The 24,260-nt window shown below is 23.6% G+C and overlaps 2 protein-coding genes across 2 annotated transcripts in view; both read right to left on the bottom strand.

Annotated features, from left to right (window-relative positions):
- Window positions 1–93: 93 nt before the first annotated feature.
- On the bottom strand, window positions 94–13,076 carry LOC129608722 (tripartite motif-containing protein 45). Its single transcript, XM_055520393.1, has 9 exons — window positions 11,988–13,076; window positions 2,440–2,599; window positions 2,059–2,263; window positions 1,956–1,996; window positions 1,650–1,827; window positions 1,244–1,571; window positions 886–1,164; window positions 571–815; window positions 94–475 (listed from the first exon to the last, which is right to left on the bottom strand). Exons 1-9 carry the CDS (start codon window positions 13,018–13,020, stop codon window positions 239–241), a joined length of 2,706 nt encoding a protein of 901 aa, XP_055376368.1. The 5' UTR covers window positions 13,021–13,076; the 3' UTR covers window positions 94–238.
- Window positions 13,077–20,591: 7,515 nt separating this feature from the next.
- LOC129608772 (plasmanylethanolamine desaturase) overlaps window positions 20,592–24,260 on the bottom strand; it is a 30,814-nt gene continuing 27,145 nt past the window's right edge. Inside the window, exons 3-6 of the mRNA XM_055520484.1 lie at window positions 23,072–23,283; window positions 22,769–22,987; window positions 22,374–22,543; window positions 20,592–20,934 (exon numbers count right to left, since the gene is read on the bottom strand). Coding sequence (XP_055376459.1) covers window positions 20,844–20,934; window positions 22,374–22,543; window positions 22,769–22,987; window positions 23,072–23,283 — 692 coding nt within the window. The 3' untranslated portion in view covers window positions 20,592–20,843. The remainder of the gene's footprint in view (window positions 20,935–22,373; window positions 22,544–22,768; window positions 22,988–23,071; window positions 23,284–24,260) is intronic.

Genomic DNA, 24,260 nt, shown 5'->3' with positions numbered 1-24,260 from the left:
TTTTTATTCGGTTTCTTTATAATCAATACTTAGTTGTTTTCATCAGTCAAATCATTATTCACTAGAATAGAGTAACCTTTAAAAGACATCTAATAAATGTAGGTATGTACGTATGAATAGCATTTTTATATTTATTCACATTACAACTTATTAACCCCATATAGTTGGATACATTCTTAATTCAAAATATTTGATAATTATTGAAATTACAAATTCAATTTGTGTATCGATTTTAGTATTAGAATTGATTAGCTGTTGTACATTCTGAATTCTCAACTGTATTAGCGCAACAAGACCAGTGTCTTCGGCCTGGATGACCAGTGTGACCATGTCCACAACCTTTATATCCACCATTCATGACACCTCCACAAGCACAGGTAGCTGTTTTGGAACCTTTACTAGAACAAAATGTACAGCAATGGAATATTCCAGAATGGGGCCTCAGTGTTCGGGCATGTAAAGTAAAAGGACTATCCTAAAAATAAATATGGGTATGTAAGTAAGTATATAATTTTAATAGGTGTGTATTGCAATATATAGTTGAATACTGGATACACTTAAAAAAATTACCTTTATTGGTTTATTTTTAATCATAATTGATAAAATCATTAATCCAGCATATTCAGGAACAAAACTTATTACATAGGTTCCATCACGTTTATCACTTATTTGAACTTCTAGGAGTTTTGACGGATTATCCTTATATTTTAATTGAACATCTATTGTTAAACCACCATGACATAATGGTACAGCATCGCTATCTCTTGATAACAAAACTAAATCAACTTGTTTATGAACTCTCAAATTAGAATGACCTAAATACATAAGAATTAAAATAGTATTGAAATTATATTTGGTAAAATTTATGTAAATATATAATATAACCTTCTGATTCAATTGTACAGAATTGGGGCTCAACAGTTTGAGTTGTAATGATTCCATATAAAGGTATATCATTTTGAGCTTTTGTTGAAGGTGCTCGTATATCACATAAAAAGTGCAAAGAATCTGAAATTTTCGTATCCAATGGTGGTTTATATTTTTGACAAAAATCAAGGCGTTTCATTAAAATATTCATAAAAGACAAAATTTCTCCATAAGTTCCCTTATCTAATAATTCTTGACAGAATTCAACAGCGGCTTTCGCTTCGGAAGATCTTTTTTCTATATACATATTCACAATAAATTAGAACTCAATTAGCTTTATTTTAGAAAATTCTCTAGCTATATAAAAATTTTTTACCCATTTCAATTTGTTGCTCGAGAATCATTTGCATTTTAGTTTCTCTTGCCTTTGCTATTTGTTGTAATAATGTTCTACGATGTACTTCTAACGCTTCAAAATATGCTGCCATAAAATTATCAACATCATTCTGTACTTGATTACATCTTTCATTAATTCTTCTGGATATTCCAGCTAATTTAGATATTGATTGATCAGTGTATTCGCAGAGTGGTTTTGTTTTATCTGCTGTATCTTTTAATAGTTTTGTACAAAGTTTTATAACTTTTAAACCTGGATCGATTTTATGATTTTTATGTAAAAGTGCTGAACAATCACTACATATAAGCTATACAAAATAAAGAATATAATATTGTTTCATACAAATAAAGCTCAAAATATTTGCTATTATTGTTAATTTTGTCACCTGTTGACAATTTCCACAAAAGAATTTTAATTCAAATCCGGGATGCAAAGAGCACATAATATTAAATTTTGCAACATCCATTGGTGATTTTTCTTTAGACGTTTTACGTAAATCTAATAAATTTTGTATAGTATGAGAAGCAGTTGATTTCTGTCTTTCATGTGCTTCTTTACAAAAACTGTAAAATTTTCGAAATTAAAAAATTGTAATAAAATTACAGAAGATGTCTTGAATGTGAATTAGCTTATGTAGCAATTTAACAAATAATTCATGACCTTAATTAAATTAAATTAAAATTCAAATTACCTGCATAAATTTGTTATACAGTTCAAACAGTGATATGTTGCCTAAATATATGCAAAAAAAATTATTTATGGCAATTATAATATTTTGAATCTAAAATACATACAGGCATTTCATCGTAACATAAACTACACCAAATATTTGAAATTGTATCATGTCCAATTTGTAATAATATCTCTTCAATTTTTCTACTTAAAATGAAATTTTGTGGTAAATTTCTAATTCCACCAATTGGTATTTCAGTACAAAATTGGCATATTGAACAAACAATATATTGGGCACGTTCAGTTCCATGTTTGTTGCTTTGTCCTCTATAATTTATGTAATAAAATTTAATATTTATTAATTTTTAAATAATAATATTATGAATATTATGAAAAAATTAATATTTTCTTCTTGATATTTGAAGAAAATTTAAAGTGATTCGAAAACAATGTCTAAGCAATTCTAAATGCTAGAGTATCTTAATTATTTTTATATTACTCACTTAGTTGATTTCTCTTTTGTTGATTTTCGATTTATTTTAGTATTATTGTGAGAATGACGACTATCATGTGATCGATATTTTGAACCATCGTATTCTGATTCAATTGCTCCAGACATAAAAGATGTTGATTTTAAACTGCTTCCATTAAAATTTGATTGAGCTAAAACAAGAAAATTTATTAAAAATTATGATTTTTATACGAGTAGTCAAATTAATATTTATATTTTGATTGTCAGATTTTAAAAATTTTGAATATTTTGACGAATCTTTAATAACATATTACGAGTATAGTGTATATGTATGTAATGTAGGCACAAATAAATTTATTATAATTCCAAATTTATTATTTTTTACTTCATATAATTGACATTCTGTATTTAAGGTATTTTATTTTCCCTGTTAGTTTTTAAAACCTTATTTACTAGTTTACTGAAGTAGACGAAAATGTCCTGTAGTAGACTAATATGAGCGAATAGTTGTATTACAATCGTTTAAAAGTTATAATGGATCTAATTTTTACCCGGTTACTAAATATAATCTCTGCCTATTATCGTAGACCTTATTATATCTAATATTTTTATAATTTCAAAATTGCAGCAATAACTGCATTTATTATAATAATTCTCAATGTATGTAATTACAATTTACAACTCATAAGCTGAGTTGTGTGATCTAACGGCCATGGGTGCAGTGGCTATACCGTTACCTCTTCAACCAAAGGACCTCAGGTTCAAACTGTAGTTAGATTACTATAATAATTGCAATAATATATTATATTGCTTATTATATAGTATACAATGTTATAAATATAAAATGCTTATGTAAAAATAATCGCCCATATATCCATAATATTCGGTATACCAACAAAAATAAAGCAATAAATATGGATAACATTCAATATTTACAGCCTGATCTCGCTTTTTTACTCATTTTTTATTCACTTTTTCATTTTTTATTCACTAGAATTCTCAGTATTTTCTATAAGATTACTCATATTTTTAATTGGATTTTTTAAAATTATTAACTGAACGTCTCACTTTCAAAAACAAAGTGAATAAGTTTTGTATATGCATGTTAGAATAAAACGACATATGCAATACCAAATAATTCTTCTCACTTGTATTGTATACTATATTATACAAGTATATACGATAGTTACTCACTTCCTTCTTACTTTCCGAGTAAAATAACGAGATAGACGATACAGGCCCATTATAATATAAAGGCAAAACTACGGCAGGCTGTAGTTTGTTTGCAAAATGCCGAAAAATCTTCGATATTTAATATTACAGAACTTAATTTAGAATAATTTATAACTTATTATATCCGTACGAACGTATGTTCGTAGGGTATACTAAATTTGCCTTACCGTTTGTAACGCTAAGAAATAACGGTGTTAGATATAGACTCAAGTATATGTTTTTGATCAGCGTCAAATTCTGAGTTGATTTAGATTTGCCTGTCCGTCCCAACTCAAAAACTAATTGAGCTAAGTTCACCAAATTTTCACAAATGATTTGTTGTAGTAAGTGACAGAATCTTATTTAAATTGGACATGATCGGGGTACTGGTTCGGGTAGCTGCCATACAACTTCAAAATTTATTTGACTATATCTCAGAAACTATAAAAGCTGTGGTATTGAAATTTCACAAAAACGAATATATTAGTAGGGCCGATGTGCTTGATAAAAGTCGTTCACGTTTCTTGGCTCTCTCTGCCATACAACTTCAATTGTAGTTTGGCACACACAGTATTTTAAATAACATAATACTAAAATTTTGCATAAATTAATATGGTAATACGGCAACTTAAAGTCATAGTCTGTCTCATAGTCAGTTATGTCATCTTTATTCGAACATAGGATAACAAATTCGTACGGGTATCACATACTTGACAAGGTCAACTCTATTTTTTCTCGTTTTTTATAGATTTTACTAGGATTACTTTACAAGGTTCTTCTATGATATTCTTCTATTAGAATATCTATATGCTAAGAAGCATAAAATAATCATGATATATTTAAGGATTTTATCTGAAATTTATTTTTACTATAAATACATATACATAAATTATAACAAATATTTAATAAATTTCCAATTACTTATCGTAAAATTTAATTCTCTTAACAATTTATATAATGCACATAATATTTTATAATAAAATATTATATTAAAATATGTATAATTCCCGGGGATATTATATATAGAAATATATGTAAATCAATTGAAATATTGTAAATTATGTAAATACATAATAATATAATATTATTTATAATACAAAGTAATAATATTTTGGCGCCAATAAATCATATACATACTCGTATATATATTGACCAAGATGCATACATACGCAATTATATGATTATTATACATATATATTATAGACTTATATATAGACGTATTATGACAGTCTATATATACAAACATTGACTCTTGAGAATTGGCATATTCTTTTATTTTTATTAAATAAAATAAATATAGAAAAATTCAATTTTTCTACTTGTTTTCTATAATGACAAAATAACAATACTCAATGGTAAAACGCCAATATTTTTGTTTATGTATTTGTGTTGTATATATACATATACAATCTTATATATGTATACAATATACATATACAATTTTATATATGTATATATTTTACATAAATGCTGGTATTTATGTAAAATATTATGTTCATTGAATGAAAACAAGTAAAGAGAAAAAAAAAATTTGAATGTTGTCAGGAAATCCCAATATGGTATGTACTTGCATTTTATATTAATTTGTAAAGGTTCAAGCGGCACATGTTTTTACCCTCATAAGATACTTTATTTGAAGGGGTTTTTTTTTTTTAAATTTGTACAATTTTTTTTTTTTTTATGAATAAACTTATAAGAGAAGAGCTTTTCTATTTTGTAGTAGTATTTTAATGTACGCATGTCTTCATATACATACGAATACACATATGTATGTTTCTTTTGAATTGGTATAGAATGTAAACTGCGTTATATGATATGTCAAAATTAAGTTTTCGTTTGTAACAAATTGAGAGTATGACAGTTGTAAAATTATTGAATAAGTTTCGTTATAAATTGTTGTATTCCAATAAATCTAAATTTATATTGTTAATATGCCATATTTGAAATTTTTTAATAGTGCAAGATATTTATACGCGTACGAATGTATGTTCGAAGGGTATACTAAATTTGCCTTACCTTTTGTAACGCTGAGAAATAACTGTCTTAGATATAGACTCAAGTGTATGTTTTTGATCAGCGTCGAATTCTGAGTTGATTTAGCTTTGTCTGTCCGTCCGTCCCAACGATAACTCAAAAACTAATTGAGCTAAGTTCACCAAGTTTTCACAAATGATTTATTGTAGTAAGTGCCAGAACCCTATTTAAATTAAACATGATCGGGGTACCGGTTCGGGTAGCTGCCATACAACTTCAAAATTTATTTGACTATATCTCAGAAACTATAAAGGCTGTAATATTGATATTTTACACAAGCGAATATATTAGTAGGGCCGATGTGCTTGATAAAATTCTTTAAAATTTCTTGGCTCTTTCTGGTAGCTGCCGTACAACTTCAATAGTAGTTTGGCACACACAGTATTTTGAAAAACACAGTACTGCAATATGGCAATTTAAAGTCATTGTCCGTCCCATAGTCAGTTATGGCTTATTTATTCGCACGTAGGATATGATAACAAATTCGTACGGGCATCACAGAGTTGACAATGTGAACTCTATTTTTTCTCGTTTTTTATAAAATACATAGAAAATATTGCATATTTAAATGTACATACATAATGTACACATATTTGTTGATAATATTTATATTACGTATTTGAAATAATTACGAAATTTTGATATTTAAGCAGAAAATCAAAAATTTTAAGAAAAATTTAATAATTTCGCTTTTACTTTTAATTGCAAAATATAAAATAACAATTTAAAATATTATTGACAATACTGTCAATTAGAATTTTTGACATATTTGACAGATGCTTATACTGCCATTTTATATATATAGAAAGTATGTTTAACAAGCATTTCTTAGCTTTCTCGTTTTCGTCAATTTCTGTCAATTACTACTGGTGTCAATATCAAGTTGTTTGATGCTCAATATTTTACTTAACATTTTCTGAACATGATACCTTATAATTAGTTTGAACAAAACTTATATAAACAAATTTTTATCATATTTATTATCAATTTTATTTTCTTACATGCGCTCTTCGAATATATACATACATACATATGTATGTTGTCAATGTAAATTGTCAATTTTACATTTTCACATTTTTTTTTTTTTTTTTATGTATTTGAAAGCTTTCATATTTTATAAATTACATTCATTTAATTTTTCATTGTTATTTTGTATGTGTTTAATGTGCAATGAAAAAAAAATATTTATATAAAATTAAAATTAATAAAGCAAATAAAATAATTGTGATAACAATAAAATTAAAATAAAACAAAAAAAAAAAGGATTCTATATTAATATAGAAAAAAAATAAATTTTTTTATTTTTAAAATTTTCATTATTTTTCATTCAAAATCTGAAATTTTAACGCAATGCCAAAATATATGAATATTATAAAGAAAACATGATACTCAGAAAATATGTGATAAATCAAAAAAAATTTAAAATTTTTCTTTTATTAATTAATTTTATTTTAATAATATTAACTGTAATATTTTTAAAATTTGATAAACCAATTGCTGAACAAGTTACCGTAAATTCAAAAGTTGTACATCATCATGAAATTATACAATTTCAACAAGATATTGATATAAAAAATTCAAAAGAAATTAATAATAGTAATAATAATAATAATGATAATAATGATAATAATTTACAACAACAAAATGATAATGATGATGAAAAAGAATATCAAGAAAAACATCATGAAAATTTAAAAAAAAAAAAAAATCAACAAAATCAACATAATAAAATACCATTAATACCAGAAAAATATAATGATTATAATGTTAAACAAAGATTAATTAAAGATAAAATAAAATATTTAACACAAGGTAATAGAAATAATAATAATAATGATGATGATAATAATAACAATAATAATAGAATAATTGAATTAAAAAAAAATTCACAACATATTCATATATTTTATAATTTACCAGTTTCATGGTATAAAGAAGATATAAATGGACAAAAATTATTATCAAATGAATTATTAAAAGATACTAATGAAATTGAAAATAGTATAACAAATATAACAAATAATAATAATAATAATAATGTTATATTATCAAAACGTAATATTAATAAATCAATATTAGATACAGCATATTATCCATTACGTGGCCCATATAAACAAGATAATCGTATATTACGTGAACATTTAAATACAATACATAATTCTGGTATTGGTGTATTAGTTGTTGAATTAAATTCAAGTAATACATTACGTATTAAATTATTAGATAAATTATTTAAATTGGTGCCAAAATATAATATATCAATAACATTTGAAATAAATGTTAATCGTAATCGTACAATTGAATATTTAAATGATATTATAAATACATTAAAAATATATTTTAATAAAAATGGTATTTATAAAGTATATTCAATTAAAAAAGAAAAATATATACCATTAATATATGTTGTTGATGCATATAAAATTCAAATACCAGACAATAAACCAACATCATGTATTAAAAAATTAATTAATTTAGATGAATTATATGATGATATCATATTGATTGCTCACATAAGGTATAAAAAATAAATATTAATTACCTTCTATATATTCTATATATATTTAATTTTTTTTTAGATTAAAAGAACATACTGATATTGTTAAACGATTATGTTTTGATGGTTTTTATTCAAAAATGCCAAGTAATGGAGCTTTTTATGCATCAACATGGAAAAATTGGGGTCATTTATCAAGATATGCAAAATCTAATCAAATGATTTTTATACCAACTGTTGGACCTGGTTATTCACAAAAAAAAATACCAAGACATGGTGGTTTCGAAAAGGATCGTAGCAATGGAAAAGTATTAATTACATTTTTTTTTTTTTTTTAGAAGTATATTTTTAAATGAAAGCAATAGATGTCGCTTCTAATTTAATTAACAATAATAACAATACTATATAAGTAATTGTTAATTTTTTTACGATATAAAAATTAGAGATTAACAGAGCTCTATCATGAATTCCGTTCGTAGCTTTGAATTTCAGAAATTAAAATTCTGAATTCGGAATTATTAAAATTCTGTTCGGAATGAAGTAATTATAAATTACGTTTGTGTAGTAAGAAATATTTTCAAAAATCTACGAAAGAAATAATCACTCGTAACAAGCATTTTAAAGAGAATGGTCGTATTCAAATTTTGAATTTTTTTTTTGTTTGAATTTGATTTACTATAAAATACTGAATTTGATTTTTACGAAAAATGATACCGCCATTGATGATTTATAATTTTTTACGAAAGGAATATGCCATCATTCAAAAGTTTCCGTCATAGTTATGTTTGTAATTCGTAGGATTCGCTACGAGTGGAATTCATAATAGAGCTGTGAATTTACAGGGGATCAAAATAATTAAATATGTTCTTATTGACATAATAATTAAATGGGCTTAAATTCAATGTGAGGAATTAAAAAGATCTCGAATATACAATGCAAAGATTTTTGTTTATTCAATCATCTCATAATAATTATAAGCTCATAATTACTATTTTCTTTTCATTTCATTTATTTAATAATGAACTGAACTATAAAGTTCTGACAAGTCAAATGATGATTTTATGCGATTTATTATATTATGTATGTCGGTAAATTAATATTTCTTTTGAAATTTCTTTATTATATGCCATTTAAAATATCGGTCCGAATTATTGAACTACATAATTATTATTCAAGTGATGGAAAACTGTTAATAATATTATTGTTCCGATAATTTTTGCAAGAAATTTTCTTCTCAATAAATTGAATAACATAAGTACCTTTAATATTTTTTACTATATATTAATATCAACTATATATATATAGTTTATTAGTTGCATTACGCATTATTTTTAATATATTCTTTAAAAACTATACATAATTATATGTAATTATTTTTTATTTCCATTTTATATATGCGTTTAGTATTATGGATTTGCATGGAATACAGCAATAACACAGAATCCACAATTTATAAGTATTGCTAGTTATAATAATTGGCGTGAAGGTACACAAATTGAAGAAGCTGGAGTCAAAGGTGGATATATGAATTATTTACCGGGTAAACCAACGAAATATTTACATTTAACAGCACATTGGGTAAATAATTATATGAAAGCAAAAGAAAAAAATCAACAAACGTACAATAGATGTTATAATCTTTTTAATAATACTATTTGTTAAAGAATATTTTATCTATAGCTATATACATATATATATTATAGAGAAAAGAAAAGAATATAGAAAAGAAAAGTATTTAAATGTAATATCAATGCCAATATGGGTATTTAAAATATTTAAGTGTTAAACAATTCCATTTTGTACATTAAAAAATTTAAAGAAATTTTTTTGTTTTTGTAATTGTTATAAAAGCTTCTTAAAATATAAAATATTATTATGTTAAAGAAAAATATTTTAATAATTATATAAAAATAAAAATATCAAAATTTTATCATTGTGTAAGAAATAAATAATTTTTTTTGTTTTTTGAATTCTTTTACTCTGTTACGAGTATATTCCATTGCTCTTATATTATTAAATTAAATTACTGTAATTTTTAGAAGTTTTCGTAGTAGACCTTTTTGGTATTAACGAAAATATATTTGATACTTTTCATTTCACATCACAACACAACTGAATTTTCTAGGGTATTGTGACATAATTATGTCAGAGTTGAAAAAGAGGCAATAACAAGACAAGAAGGGAAGAAATATAAGTGAAAATGGCAATAACTATTAACACGGTTAATAGTTTGTCGATTAAAAATTATTAACAGCCTAATTGTAAATCTCGCATTTTATGTGACACTACTAACACGGTCCGTATATTTCGTTTTTTATTTCACTTTTTATTCACTTTCAAATTAGAATGCGCTCGCGTTTTTCTTAAGGGATATTTAATTTTTCAAATAAGATTATACTAATTTTTTCAGTTTGATAGTTAGTCACTTTCTTCTCATTTAGCGAGTAAAAACCAAGATACATGATCAGTCTATAAAATTTAAGGAATATCTGGGCGTTTACGAAAATGCAAATTAATTTCAAATTAAAACGTGAAAAAATAGAGTTGATTTTGTCAAAATTTGCAAATTTTAAGTATTGTGTGTTTTTAAAATACAGTGTTTGCCTTACTACTATTGACGTTATATGGCAGCTACCAGAAAGAGCCAAGTAATTTTAACGACTTTTATCAGACACATTAGCCCTACTAATATATTCGTTTTTGTAAAATTTCAATATCACAGCTTTTATAGTTTCTGAAAAATAGTCAAATAAATTTTGAAGTTGTGTGGCAGCTACCCGAACCAGTACCCCAATCATGCCCAATTTAAATAGGATTCTGGCACTTACTACAATAAATCATTTGTGAAAATTTGTCGATTTTAGTTCAATTAGTTTTTGAAGTATCGCTGGGACGGACGGACAAATCTAAATCAACTTAGAATTCGACGCTGAGCAAAAAAATACACTTCAGTCCATTTCTCAGAGCATTATTTCTTAGCGTTACAAACGGTAAGGCAAATTTATTATACCCTTCGAACATACGTTCGTACGGGTATAATTATTATATTGAATAGGTCAAGTTAAGCTCAGATCTATATTAAGTATTAAAATACTTTAGCGTGTAACTTATTCATTAACGTATATTATATATTGTTGAACAATTTAATAATACCTTTACTACCACAATAGTAGCAAATTTTTTGAGTATTGGTATGACTAGTAAAGGTTTTGAGAATTTCATTATTAAAAACTAAACGGATTAAAAATTTTCGAATAACAAAACATTGTTTTTATTGGTTTATACAGGTAGACAATGAAAAGAAACAGAAAATATTTACATAATCTAGGTATGGATGTAAATACATAACAGGTTAAATGTATAGAAATGAGGTTTTTTAAACAATTTGTATTATATACAGAGCCGTATTTAATATGTTAGGCGCCCTAAGCTGATGGAATTTTTTGAAAGAGCGAAAACACATTTAGAGCCTTAAATAAATAACGGAAATTTTCAATAATGCTTTCCCGAACAAAATACGTTATAATTTTTAATGGAACTTAATCAAGCATTATAAAAAATTCTAAGTAAATTATTTGGATTCGTTTACCAATTAACCGTATATTTTCTGCACGTTTCAATTTTTTTTCATTTGAGATAGTTTTCCCCCATTTTTATAATTTTTTGGAGCAATTAAAAAAATTGAATTGGATGTTATTCAAAACTTGTTATAGTTATTATTAATTTTTTGCTCATTTTACTAAAATTGTAATGCTTGTAAATTTTTGATTTTGAGAATTGCCCTAGTCTAAATTCAGATCTGATTTTATTATATTACATTTAATATAAATACTTACCGTTATTCCATTCAGATGAAGTTTTTGATTGATCTGATGGATGTGACCAAAATGGTATACTTGCATCTTGGCTATAATTTTCATTAACTAAACATTGAAAACAAAATGAATGTAAACAGAATAATGTTCTTGGATCCTTAAACATTTGACGACATATATGACATTTTAAAAATGGTGGTATATGTTGTTCAATTAGTTCTTTTGGTGGTAAATTTTCTGATTGATTTAAATTTTCTCTATTTATATTATTACTATTATTATTATTTGTTATTTCATTATTACATTGTAATGATGATATATTCGAAAATTGAATATTATTAAAATTTCTAGATGAATCCATTGCTTTAACTGTTGTTGCAGTTGTATTTGATATTGATGATCTTCTTGAATTTCGACTTCTATCTGATGTTGCAGATGAACTTGAACTTAATTTACGTTCAAAATTAAGTTCAGCTGCCATTACAGCTGTTAAACCATTATAAAAATCATAATCTGCTGTTTGTAATGTTGAATTTTCGATTACATCAGAATTTGATTTACTTGATGGACTTGATGTTGAATCTTTTTTACTGCTACTACTTGGTTCATTACTACTTGATTCTGGTGTATTATCAACTGATGTTAAAACAATTTCTGGTAAATTATTTTTATCATCATTATTCTTTTGTTGTCCATTTTCATTAGAATCTAAACGGGACTGTAATTGATCTTGTTGAATTTTATGTTGTTGCATTGATAAAGTTTTTTTACGTAAAAAATTTTGAAAAATATTTTCAAATTTTTCATTATCTTCTTTAGATAATTTTGCTGGTTCAATTGAATTTCCTAATGGTCCCATATTTATTTTAGAATTTTTATGATTTTTATATAATTGATAATTTTGATTTGGTAATTTCTCTTGAAATTGTGGCTTTATATAATTATCGATTTCCGAATGTTCAATGTCAATGTCTGAGGAATTATTACAAGTTTCAAAATCATTCTCACTACTTGACGTTTTAACACTGTTTAAATTATAAAAATCACTTTCCATTTAATTGAAGAGAAAAAAAAATTCAGAACTCATATCCGATTTGTTTAGATGTTAAAGTAAAACTGAAAAGTACTAGAATATTTTTTTTTTTTAAATTCTGTTTTGTTCGATATTTTCAAAATTTAATTTAATTAAGGAAAAATATTTATTTTTACAGAATTTGAATGGGTGTTTGTTTTTAGTGCATTTGTATAAAAAATTTCGAGGAAAATGTATTTATTAATTTTATTTGGTCTGTTCGGCTCGTTTATAAAACTTGCAACACTTTCATAAAATAGAATTTTCTATAGAATAGAAATATCTTAGTAAAAATATCATTTTTCTAGAAGAAAATTTGTGAATATCTCCCCGTTCATGTGTACTTGCAAATACCAATAATTTTTATTTTTTAAATCAGTACCTTAAATTTCTTGTCATAGACGTGTGTGATACCATGATTTCTTGCCATAGACATTGTAATATATAAGAGAGTGATTTCAACAGAATATCTTAAACTGAGACGTGCTATTTTACAAACCATGGGTTTCATGGATTTTTTTTTTGTTACTTTTAATTTATTCTTTATTTTATTATTCACTTTTACTTGCCTATAATATGTACATGGCTGTACACATTGCATAATTTTATTTAAAAAATTCCTGAACAAAAAAATAAATTTCTATATACATACTTTCTATAAATTTTCTATATATGTATGTTATATATAGTGTAAAATATGGCAGCGTAAAATTTTTGTCTATTATCAACTATATAATTCGATTCTTATAAGCCATTTAATTGCAAGACATTATCTCAGAAGAGAAAATTTATACTTTATTAATCCTTAATTTTTCATACTTTTTGTGCTATTTTTATATTTATACCTTTAAAATTTTTAACCCGAATGTAAACTGTGTATTAATAAAGTTGGGTCAAACCAATGGTTTGTATTGTAGCACTTTTCCCTTCAGCAAGTGAAAATTCTGCTTTTAAATACAGTCTATGTATAGCTATCACACTATTAAAATTATTTTCATTCATATTTAACTATTTCTAGAATTGCATATATTTAGGATGACGCATATATGCAGTCTTTGAAATAAAGCAAAAATTAATATAAAGTGGGGTTAACATAATGCTCGATTTTAAGGTTTAATTATGTGAGTTAAGAAAAATAATTATATTTTTTAATGTCATGGAATTTACCGTTAGCTTTTTGTGTTTATAGAAATTTGAAAAAGCTTGCGGTTTCGGAAATATAAGGTGTCAAAAATTCAAATTTTACAAATTTCAAAAGGCAATAACTTGAGAGGGGAAGGAGATGGAAAAAAATTTTCTTCCAACGAAATGAACTATTTGTTAATTTCCAAAAGCCCATCAAATTTCAAGCTTCTACAGGTTGGGGTCTAGAAAATAAACGACATCAAAAATTTGGAAAAAACGGACCTTAGATAACGGTAAATTTGAGCGGCCATTTTGTTTTTCTAAAGTTAACCTTTAGTATACCCCGCTAGGGGAAGCAAGCCACTGCCTTTCTGCGTTTGCAAAATTTGAAAAATCCTTATGGTTTCATTGCACTAAATAGTTAAAAAATGGCATTTTTAGGGTTTCGAGGGGGTATAATTTCTAAAGGGGGGGAGATAGATAAAAATTTTGTTCTACGAAAATAAGTTTCTAGTAAAACTCTATGTACGTACAAAATTTCAGCTTTCTATCTTCAAGGGTGTAAAAGTTTTGTAAACAGACACACGGACAGACGGACGGACGGACGGACGGACAGAGTGAAACTAATAAGCCTTTTTTTCAAAAATTTTTTGGAAAAGTGCTAAAAAGTAACATTATGCATTATTGGGGTATCCGGATTCTAATTTTTGTTTTTTGTACAAACTATATACAATTTCAACAATTTAAATAATTTCTTAAAAATTCTAACTACATTTTAGAGTAACTATTGCGGTCGAAATTTATTAATAGCTGATAATTCTAATCAAAATCAATAAAACTCGAAAATAGTGACAATTTTTTGGTTTTTTATCACTTAGGGCTTTTAAAATCTTTCATATTAGGGCTTTTAAAATCTTGACATAGAAATAGTTTCTTTCCGCTCTCCTATACCATAAAAGATTTTCAACATTTAGTGACTTAACTTAAAGCATGAGAATGTAGCCAAAATTCTGTAAAAAAAAATTCAAAGCTTCAAAAAAAATTTTGTAACAAATTACCTGGCTAGAAGAAAATAAAAAAAATAAAAGCAGTGAAAATTTAAGTTTCTTCCAAAGTTCGAATAATTGTTATTCCGAAAGTACTTTAACTATAAAGTTATACGTTGCTTTTAAGCCCCGTACTTGCCCTTTTAAAAACCATTTTTAAAAGGACAAGTACTTTTTTCTACGGTACTAATTATCTTTTTCGGAAACGAAGTTATAAGCAAAATAACTCGAGTAAGTAGAAATTTTGTGAAAATTTTTTAATAATCCAGTACCTCGGAAACCGTTGAAATATAACACCTAATTCTGAACAAAAATTTTATTCATTTTTGATACCCAAAATGATGGTCAACTTTATGTCACTGATTACTAAATCACTCTGTATATATATAAATATTATATAAGTTACTTCTTTACTAAATCGAAATTAAAACTTAGTTATCGTGACTTTAATATTATAATAATCTCTTATATAAGTGAATAGCATTTTAATAGAATTTCTTCCATTACAATATAATTTCTACATATAGTTTAGAATTATTGTATATAACTACATATATATATATATATTATTTGTATAGGGATAATTACATAAGAATGAAATTATATCATAAAAGAATTAAAACACTATATTATGGCAATTTTAAATATTTTAATGGAAATGCAAATTATTCTACCTATATATAATAAATATAGGTAAAGGTATTCAAAATTATATCAGAGAGCACAAGTGTACAGTACATAACTTGTGTACATTATTTAATGGTACAATGCGACAATATATGAAATATTTGTATGGTTAGAATAACGCTATACATATAAGGGGATAGTGGTATGTATATAGTTTAATGACGAGAAAGAGAACCTGTTAAAATTGAAAATAAAACAATTTAAAAAATAGTTACAGTGCTAATCCATTTTAAATTTTCTTCATTTTTTTTTTTTCAGTATTCAACTATTTTTTATTTATTTTTAATCTTTATTTTTGCATTTAAAGCTATAAAATTCTTAACATATTGCTTAACTCTGTGAAAACAATTATTCAATGTAACCATAATTCCTTCATATTTATTATTATGTAGGTAACAATTTTTTTTTTTAAATTTTTTTTCTAAATAGTTTAAAATATTAAATTTATTTTTGTCTTCTTTTTTTTAATAAAAAAGCTAATATTTATTTTTAGAAAATTTTTTTTTTTAACTTTTTTAATTATTTTTGTTTTTTTATCAAATTTTTTTATTGGTTTTTCTTTAGAAAATTTTTTTTTTGTCATATTTTTTATTTTAAATTTTTTTTTTAATTTCATTTTTTTTTTTTTATAAATGTATTTTAATGTTTTGTAGTTATCAAGGAATATCAAAATACAAAATGGTTAATTTTGTCTTAATTTGTTCATTTTTATGACTCAAATGGAAAAATAAATTATTGTTGATGAATTTTTGGACAGAGAGGAATTTTTATAGTTAAAATTTAGCATTACTTTGGATAATGTCAAAATTAAAGATGATTTTTGTGTTATTGTTAAAAGTTTTTGAGTTTTTTTTTTAGTTTGTTGAATATTTTTATGTCGCTATGTAAGGAAAATTTATCATGAAGTATGTTAGTAAATAATGTACAAGGTTGCCAAATGAAAAATATAAATTAACAAATATAATATAACAGAAAAAGAAGACATGTTTAGTATCGTTTGGTCTTTATATTTTTTATTTTGAAATAAATTAAGGGCTTGAATTTAAAAAAAAAATTAAATTAAAATTATAAAAAGATTAAATTCATAAATTTTATTTGTATGAATATTTCCCAATAAAATCCAATGAGTTAAAATTTTTTTTTTTTAACAAATATGAAAAAAATGAGCCGCTAATTATGCAATTTTAATAATCTTATTTATAAAACATTGGTAAAATTATTTTTAAAAAAAAAAATTTAAATTTTTAAAATTGAAAATTTTAGATTTTCTATGATTATTTTTAAGTTATTTTAATATTTGAAATTAATACAGGTTTGGATTAGATAAAATTTTATTCATCAACTTTAAAAATATTGCAATTTTCGCTAGTTTTCGGCAATCCGTATATAGACAACAAGGTGTCTTGTAACAAAGTTCATTAATACGATTGTTTAGACCTTCATAAGTAGACAAAACTTTTGTATGAATTAATGTAAATATTCATAAGAAAGCTCTTACTCTGAGTGTTCCAAATAATATTTATTAATTCGTCTGTCTTACACAGTCCTGGATTTCCATTTAATATTCCAAAAAGTAAAAAAAATCAATCAAAATTGACTTTAATCCTCTGTAACTCCGAACTTATTGAACTGTGAATATCGTCTCTATACAAAAGTTTTGTCTACTCATGAAACCCTATACAATGGTATATAGCAATGTTACTCTGTTACGCGACAACCTGTATAACAAAAATCAACCCTTAGAAAATGAAATTATTTTTGTATATAAGAATCATTTCTTTATTATGTAATCGCGCATTGAGCATTAATAATTTATTAAGTTTAATTTAATAAGCGAAAGCTAATTAAAAATGTAAATAAAAATATTGGTGACATACATTGAGTATGTGTGTATGTATAACAATTTTTAAACATTCTGTAACATAATATTTGGGTATAAGTAAACATGTTTTATTAAATTATTAAATATAATACGAGTATAAAATAAAATTAAAATTAATAAATATACATATAAGTTATATAAGTGTTGTAAATTGAATTCATTAAAAATATTTCTATTATAAAAGGAATGACAAATAATGAAATGAAAATAAAATATGGCGTATAATTAATTTGTTTTAAAATTAAAAAAAAAAATTAATAAATAATTGATAAATATATTTCTTTTTCCAATTTTTATGTATATATTTGAAATTTGATTTTATTAAGGCCACTGAAAGCATTTTTATATAAGATTAATTTTAATTTTCCACAAATAATTTTGCGTTAGCGATTTTTTTAAAAATAATTAAGAAAAAAGAAATATTATAATAATATAAAAATTTTCAATTCAATTTTTTTAACGTTTTAAGATTTTAGAAAACAGTTCCAGTTTTAAGAAAATTTCTTGAATTACTTACAATTACATTGTTTGTAAAATAATCAAAGGATTAAATATGACATATTTGTAAACATTTATCGTTACCGCTTAGTGTCTTCGAAAAGAGATTAAAGTTATCGTTACCCTTTTTAATATATTCTTCTAATAGTTTTCTCTAATAATAAGTTGCATATATGCAATTGTATTTTGTTATACTAGAAATAATATTTGACATTTTTGTCCATTTATTGACATAACGATAAAATGTGACTAAATCTGAGTGCATATACGAAAACTGATAATATAAAAATAAAAAAAGGGCATAAGAATGGAATCTGTTTTTCGAAAATTTAAAAAATTTTGAAAATTTTTATGTTATTTTGCTTTTTATAATATTTTTTTTTTGTCATTATAAAACAAATTTTTTGTTAAAGCAGAATTATGTATAACAGTTTTTGTTATTTTGCTTTTTTTAATATTTTTTTTTGTCATTATAAAACAAATTTTTTGTTAAAGCAGAATTATGTATAACAGTTTTTGTTATTTTGCTTTTTTTAATATTTTTTTTTGTCATAATAAAACAAATTTTTTTTCAAAGCAGAATTATGTATAACAGTTTTTGTTATTTTGCTTTTTTTAATATTTTTTTTGTCATAATAAAACAAATTTTTTTTCAAAGCAGAATTATGTATAACAGTTTTTGTTATTTTGCTTTTTTTAAAATTTTTTTTTTTATCGTAATAAAACAAATTTTTTGTTAAAGCAGAGTTATGTATAACAGTTTTTGTTTTTCAAATTCTAAGTCTGGAAATTTTTTAATTCAAATTTTTTTTTTTTCATTTTGTTTATTATTTAGAAAATCTTCTTAAGATTAAATTTATAAATTATGTAATAATTTTTTGTTTTTAAAAATCTGATTTTTATTGGTCGTTTTAATGTTTTTATAGAATTTTGTGTGTTTTTTTTTTCAATTTAAGTTATAAAATCTTTTGTTTTTTAATTTTCTAATTGAAATTAATTTTAAATTTGATTTTGTTTTTTCTTCTTTTTAAATAATATTTATACATACATATAGAAATAATATTACATACATGGTTAATTTAGAAAAATTTTAATTTTTAAATTGTTTTTTCACATATTTATTTTTTGTTTTTTAAGAATTTTGTAAAAATATTAACTTTAATAAACAATTTTATTTATAATTATAATTTACCGTTATAAGAATTTATTTTATTTACTCTTTTTTTTTCATATATTGTGCATTATTAAAAATTTGAATTTCTTAATTCTTTATTATAATTATATTATATATGTAATATACGTATAAAAGACATTTATTTATTTTTATAAAATTTCTTAATTTTAATATTTCATTGAGAGTAATTTCTTGTATTAAATATACATTATATTGTAGTATAACAGATAGTAAAAAAAAATTGGTATTATAAATAAATTTTTAAGAGTATAACAATTTTGAAAAAAGAAATTTTATACTTTAACTCAAATTTTTTTTTATTAATTTCATTTCTATATGATTTGGAAACATGATTTGGATTTTTCTGAATTAAATAAATAATAATATTTCTCTAATTCTAAATAAAATTGTTATAAAAATTACAGTAATGCATAATATGTACATATAGGTCATTTGTTACAACACTGACATAACTCCAAATTTCCATATTTAAGGTAAACGAATTGTTAAGTATTGGAGTTAATATATTTTTCTTGTTATAGCATTATAATTTATATTTGAAACTAGAAAAATTGTATTTTTGCACAGAAAAGAATTATTTTAAGTGCATATCTCTGTAGTCAAGAATCGTATTTTTTGAGTTATGTCACTGTTTCAGCAAATAAGCGTTATATAAATATTAAATTTTTTATATGTACAATTTAGCTCGTAAATTTTGTAATTGCTAATTGAAAACTGTTTTGAATATATTTATAAAATTTAATTAAAATACAAATAAATAATACTTTTATATAAGCACAGAATAAATAAATTAGTATATTGACTTTTATATTTTCGTTAAGAATGGGTATATGTAAATTAAATAATATAAAATAAAATAAAAACAAATTTTATATTATACATAACATAATATAAAATTCGTATATGCATTCACAATAAACTATTGTGAATGAACAGAAAATTTATTGTTAATGATTACATATTTATTTTCATATATGATTTTGGTTTTTTTCTTAAATTTTTGAGGTAAAACTGTACAACCAAACAGTATTATATTCGTGTATATGTAGATATAGCTATAATTATATTTTATTAAATTATTAATTTTTTCTCTCAAATAATTTATGTATGTATGTATGTACCTATATATTTTTATATTTCTTTGGTTTTTTATTATTATGATGATTTTGTAATTTTAAGCTGAATAATTTTATATATATTTTTTTAATTTATAATATAAAAATATGTAAGTAAAGAAAAAACTTGTTGTTGTTGTTTTTTTTTTTTGTTTGAATGAAATTGTTGAGCTTTTGTAAAAAAAAATTGATTTTCTTATGATTTGATTTTGTTGTGTTCTCTTCATTTTTAAATTTTTATATAATAATTTTTGTTGCTATTCCATTTTACTAGCCCATTTTAAGTCATCTGCTCTTGGTTTATGTCCTGTAATATATTCTATACAGGCTTCCATAGCTGGCCAAAATCTAAAAAAATAAGAAAAATTAAATAAAATATATAAATTTGTATATTTGTATAACAGTGAAAAAATTTGATCTCATATTTAATTGAAATTTCGGATTGAAAGTTGTAGATCTCGCCAAGTATTCCTTAACTTTAAATGAACAAACAATTTTTTTTTCCATTAAAACGCATGTAATCAAATAAAACCATGTTATTGGTTTCTTCAAATTTTTGTATAAGATGGCGATAAAATTTGTCGTTAAATGCGATATTTATAACTATAGTTCTATAGAAAATATGATTTTTTTCGATTTGCTACACTTATTAATAAATGTGTAACATATGGTACTAAAATTGACACATATTTAAAAATCTGAATAAGTTTTTATACGGTGTGGGTACAATTTAAGGATTCACTAACCTTATTTATATGGTTTACAATGTTTTAAATTTTTAATATTTCTGTATCTCTATACATAAAATTATTATACACACACGAACTTGCTTGGCACCTTCTGGTAGTATGGCAGCTCTGTGATGCTAAATATTTTTTATATTTTGTATCACAGAGTCGGCACGGTCAACTCTATTTTTTCTAGTTTTAAATAAATTTCAAGCATCGCAATATCAAATTTGTAATTTCCTCTTTTTGACTACAGCTAACGGTTTCCTGTGAAAATAGCACTTGTGTACATAAATGAATAGAAATTCTAAATTTTCAAAATTTATGAAATTTAGAATTGCTGTTGAGAAATTTTGCAAAAACTCCAAAAATATCCACACTTCTATTTATTGTTTATTTCTATAGTAACTTTAAATAGTTGGTATTTAGTACAAATACTACAGTAATAAACAAACTACAATATATAAACACAAATATTTTGTGAAAATCTTGAAATTGTGTGAAACAGATTTTGTCTGAAAAATTACAATTATTTTCCAGTGTATGTTCAGTTAATTTGAATGATATTAAATATCTATTCAAGTTTCAAGGTCAAATTATCTAATTTATTTAATATTATTAGTAAATTTTATTATACTATTATGTTCCATAATACGCGTTAGTCAAAAGTAGAAACTGCTTACTCAAAATATTTTATTTTGAATAAATGGGCTTAACAATGAATTGAGTTCTTGATTATATACAGTTGTAGTGGATTTTAAAAAATTGGACAAACTGATGGTATATAACAGAATATATTTCAGTTATAATTACTAAAAGTTGCTCTGTTAAAATATGTGATTAATACGGTTCAATATAAAAAAAAAAATTTGTTCTCTAAATTACTACAAATTTGTAATATTTTTTGAATTCACATTAACTAATTAATTAGTCTATTTTTATCGCGTCTAATTCTACAACGTATAACGAGAAAATATTTTACTCATATACAATATGCACAAAATTATATATGTATGTATCAATCAATCAGCACTTCAAAACAAATTTTGCAAATTTCACCTGATTTTCTCCAAAGGCCAATTTAACCAACCGGTTGTCATACAAAAATAAGTTTCATGTGGTGCCACATGATGAATTCTGTGATGTTTACGTGGTAAAATTACATGATGATTTTGTAAAAATAGAACCCACCTTGGTAAACCCCAATAGGTGTGAGACCATTTATGAATCTATATCGTAATAAAATAAAAAGTAGGTAAAAAATAAATTTTATTTGTTTTTTTTTTTAAAGCTATTTTTAGTATAAAAATTTTAGGTGAATCGAATTATCTATATATTATAGGTATATGTATATTATATATATATATATATATTATGGTAGGATGATGGTTTGATGATGTAATAATAATAATAATTCAATATAGAAGAATAAAATATAACAAAAAATTACTTACTTGATTAGTCATTGCTACAAATATTGAGCATAAAAATAAATAACAAATCCAAGCAAATTCATTTTGAATTTCAGTTGGAGTTTTTGTTAAAAAATTACAAGCTAATAAAGCTAATATTGGTATTGTTACGGCAAAATTATCACCATTTGTTTCAATGAAATCATGTCTTGTTATTGATGTCGGATCTATATGATGTTCACGAAATGGTCTTAAGAAATTCTATAGAAAGAAGAGAAAAAAATTAAAATTTTCAAGTATATTAAATATTTGTGTTCGGTTTGTAATTAAAATATAATAAAATACCTTTCCTATAATTGGTAATTCTACAGAACCCCATGTATCTGCAGCCCAATGTACTAAACCAGAACCGAAATCTGCTGTTAAAATACCAAAAAATGCTGCTATAAAAGCAAAACTAATTTTTTCTAAATGGAAATGTTTTATCATAAATATAAAATCTAATATCATCAAGGCGATACAAGTGACTACACATATTATTTCCTGAATTCGTTTACCTGTAAGAATATTAGAAAAAAAAAATATTAAATTATTGAAACGACATGTAATTGAAAACTGAATGCAAGATATTTAATTAAATCTAGTCCGATTTCAAAAAGCTATAGACTTTAAGTGCTAACGGTACATGCTTAATAACAATAAAATGTTTTTCTAATTAATTGTTAATTTATTCGTTAATGCTCCTTTAAATTATTGTTCTCATCCTGTGCGTATACAATCCATCAATAAAATGAATGTGAATTTTTGAGTGTTTAAGGAGGATGCGCTACAGTCAAAGTTTAATTCGATTACTCGACTACAGGCTTAATTCGAGTTTATTTCATTGAAAATATTTTTTATTAAGAGGCATTTTTAAAAAGTATACTTATTTCGTAACTTTTTGTAAGCTTATTATGTGTTTCCATGAAAAATTGAGTTTATTTCCAAATTTTTAATAAAAAAGTGCATATTTACAAAATCCCTGATTTCAGTAATTGCAGTCAATGCAATATAGAATAAATGCAATTTTGATGTCCCCGAAATCAAAAAATTTAATTGCATGAATTAAATATTGCCATTTCTATTTTAAAATTTTGCTTTATATTTTGGGATTTCTAGGTTTTAAGCATGCATTAGATCTCTTTAAAGAAATTTTGATATATCATGGCATTTAAATGGCAAAAAATAAATATAACTAATTTTTTTTTTTATGAAAACCAACTAAAACAAGTTATTCTATTTCTTAAATTTACTTGAATTGCTTTCTTTTATATACAAGGATAATGGTTAAAATTATGATGTCATTCCATTTAATGCATACGAGTATTATGTATAGTATATATATATGCATATTTAATATAAAAATTATAAATAAAATAATAAATGAAATAAATTTTGAAATAAAACTTAAAATAATTTCAATTGAAATTTTAATTATGAATAAAATTCCTTGGTATTACAATTTTTAAAATCAAGTTCTTAATGCATTTTTTTT

Source organism: Condylostylus longicornis, unplaced genomic scaffold (genome assembly GCF_029603195.1).
Source record: "Condylostylus longicornis isolate FDR11 unplaced genomic scaffold, ASM2960319v2 ptg000034l, whole genome shotgun sequence".
In the NCBI taxonomy this organism is placed as follows: Eukaryota; Metazoa; Arthropoda; class Insecta; order Diptera; family Dolichopodidae; genus Condylostylus; species Condylostylus longicornis.
The sequence above is the reverse complement of the archived record's forward strand: the minus strand, read 5'-3'. Positions and strand labels throughout refer to the sequence as shown.

Excerpts from the sequence above, each read along its gene's own strand:
- LOC129608722 (XM_055520393.1), bottom strand. The coding sequence starts at position 13,020 with ATGGAAAGTGATTTTTATAATTTAAACAGTGTTAAAACGTCAAGTAGT. Across the intron at positions 1,997-2,058 it reads TATGTTACGATGAAATGCCT|GCAACATATCACTGTTTGAA; the intron begins GTATGTATTTTA and ends GCATATATTTAG. Across the intron at positions 1,828-1,955 it reads TGTATAACAAATTTATGCAG|TTTTTGTAAAGAAGCACATG; the intron begins GTAATTTGAATT and ends AAAATTTTACAG.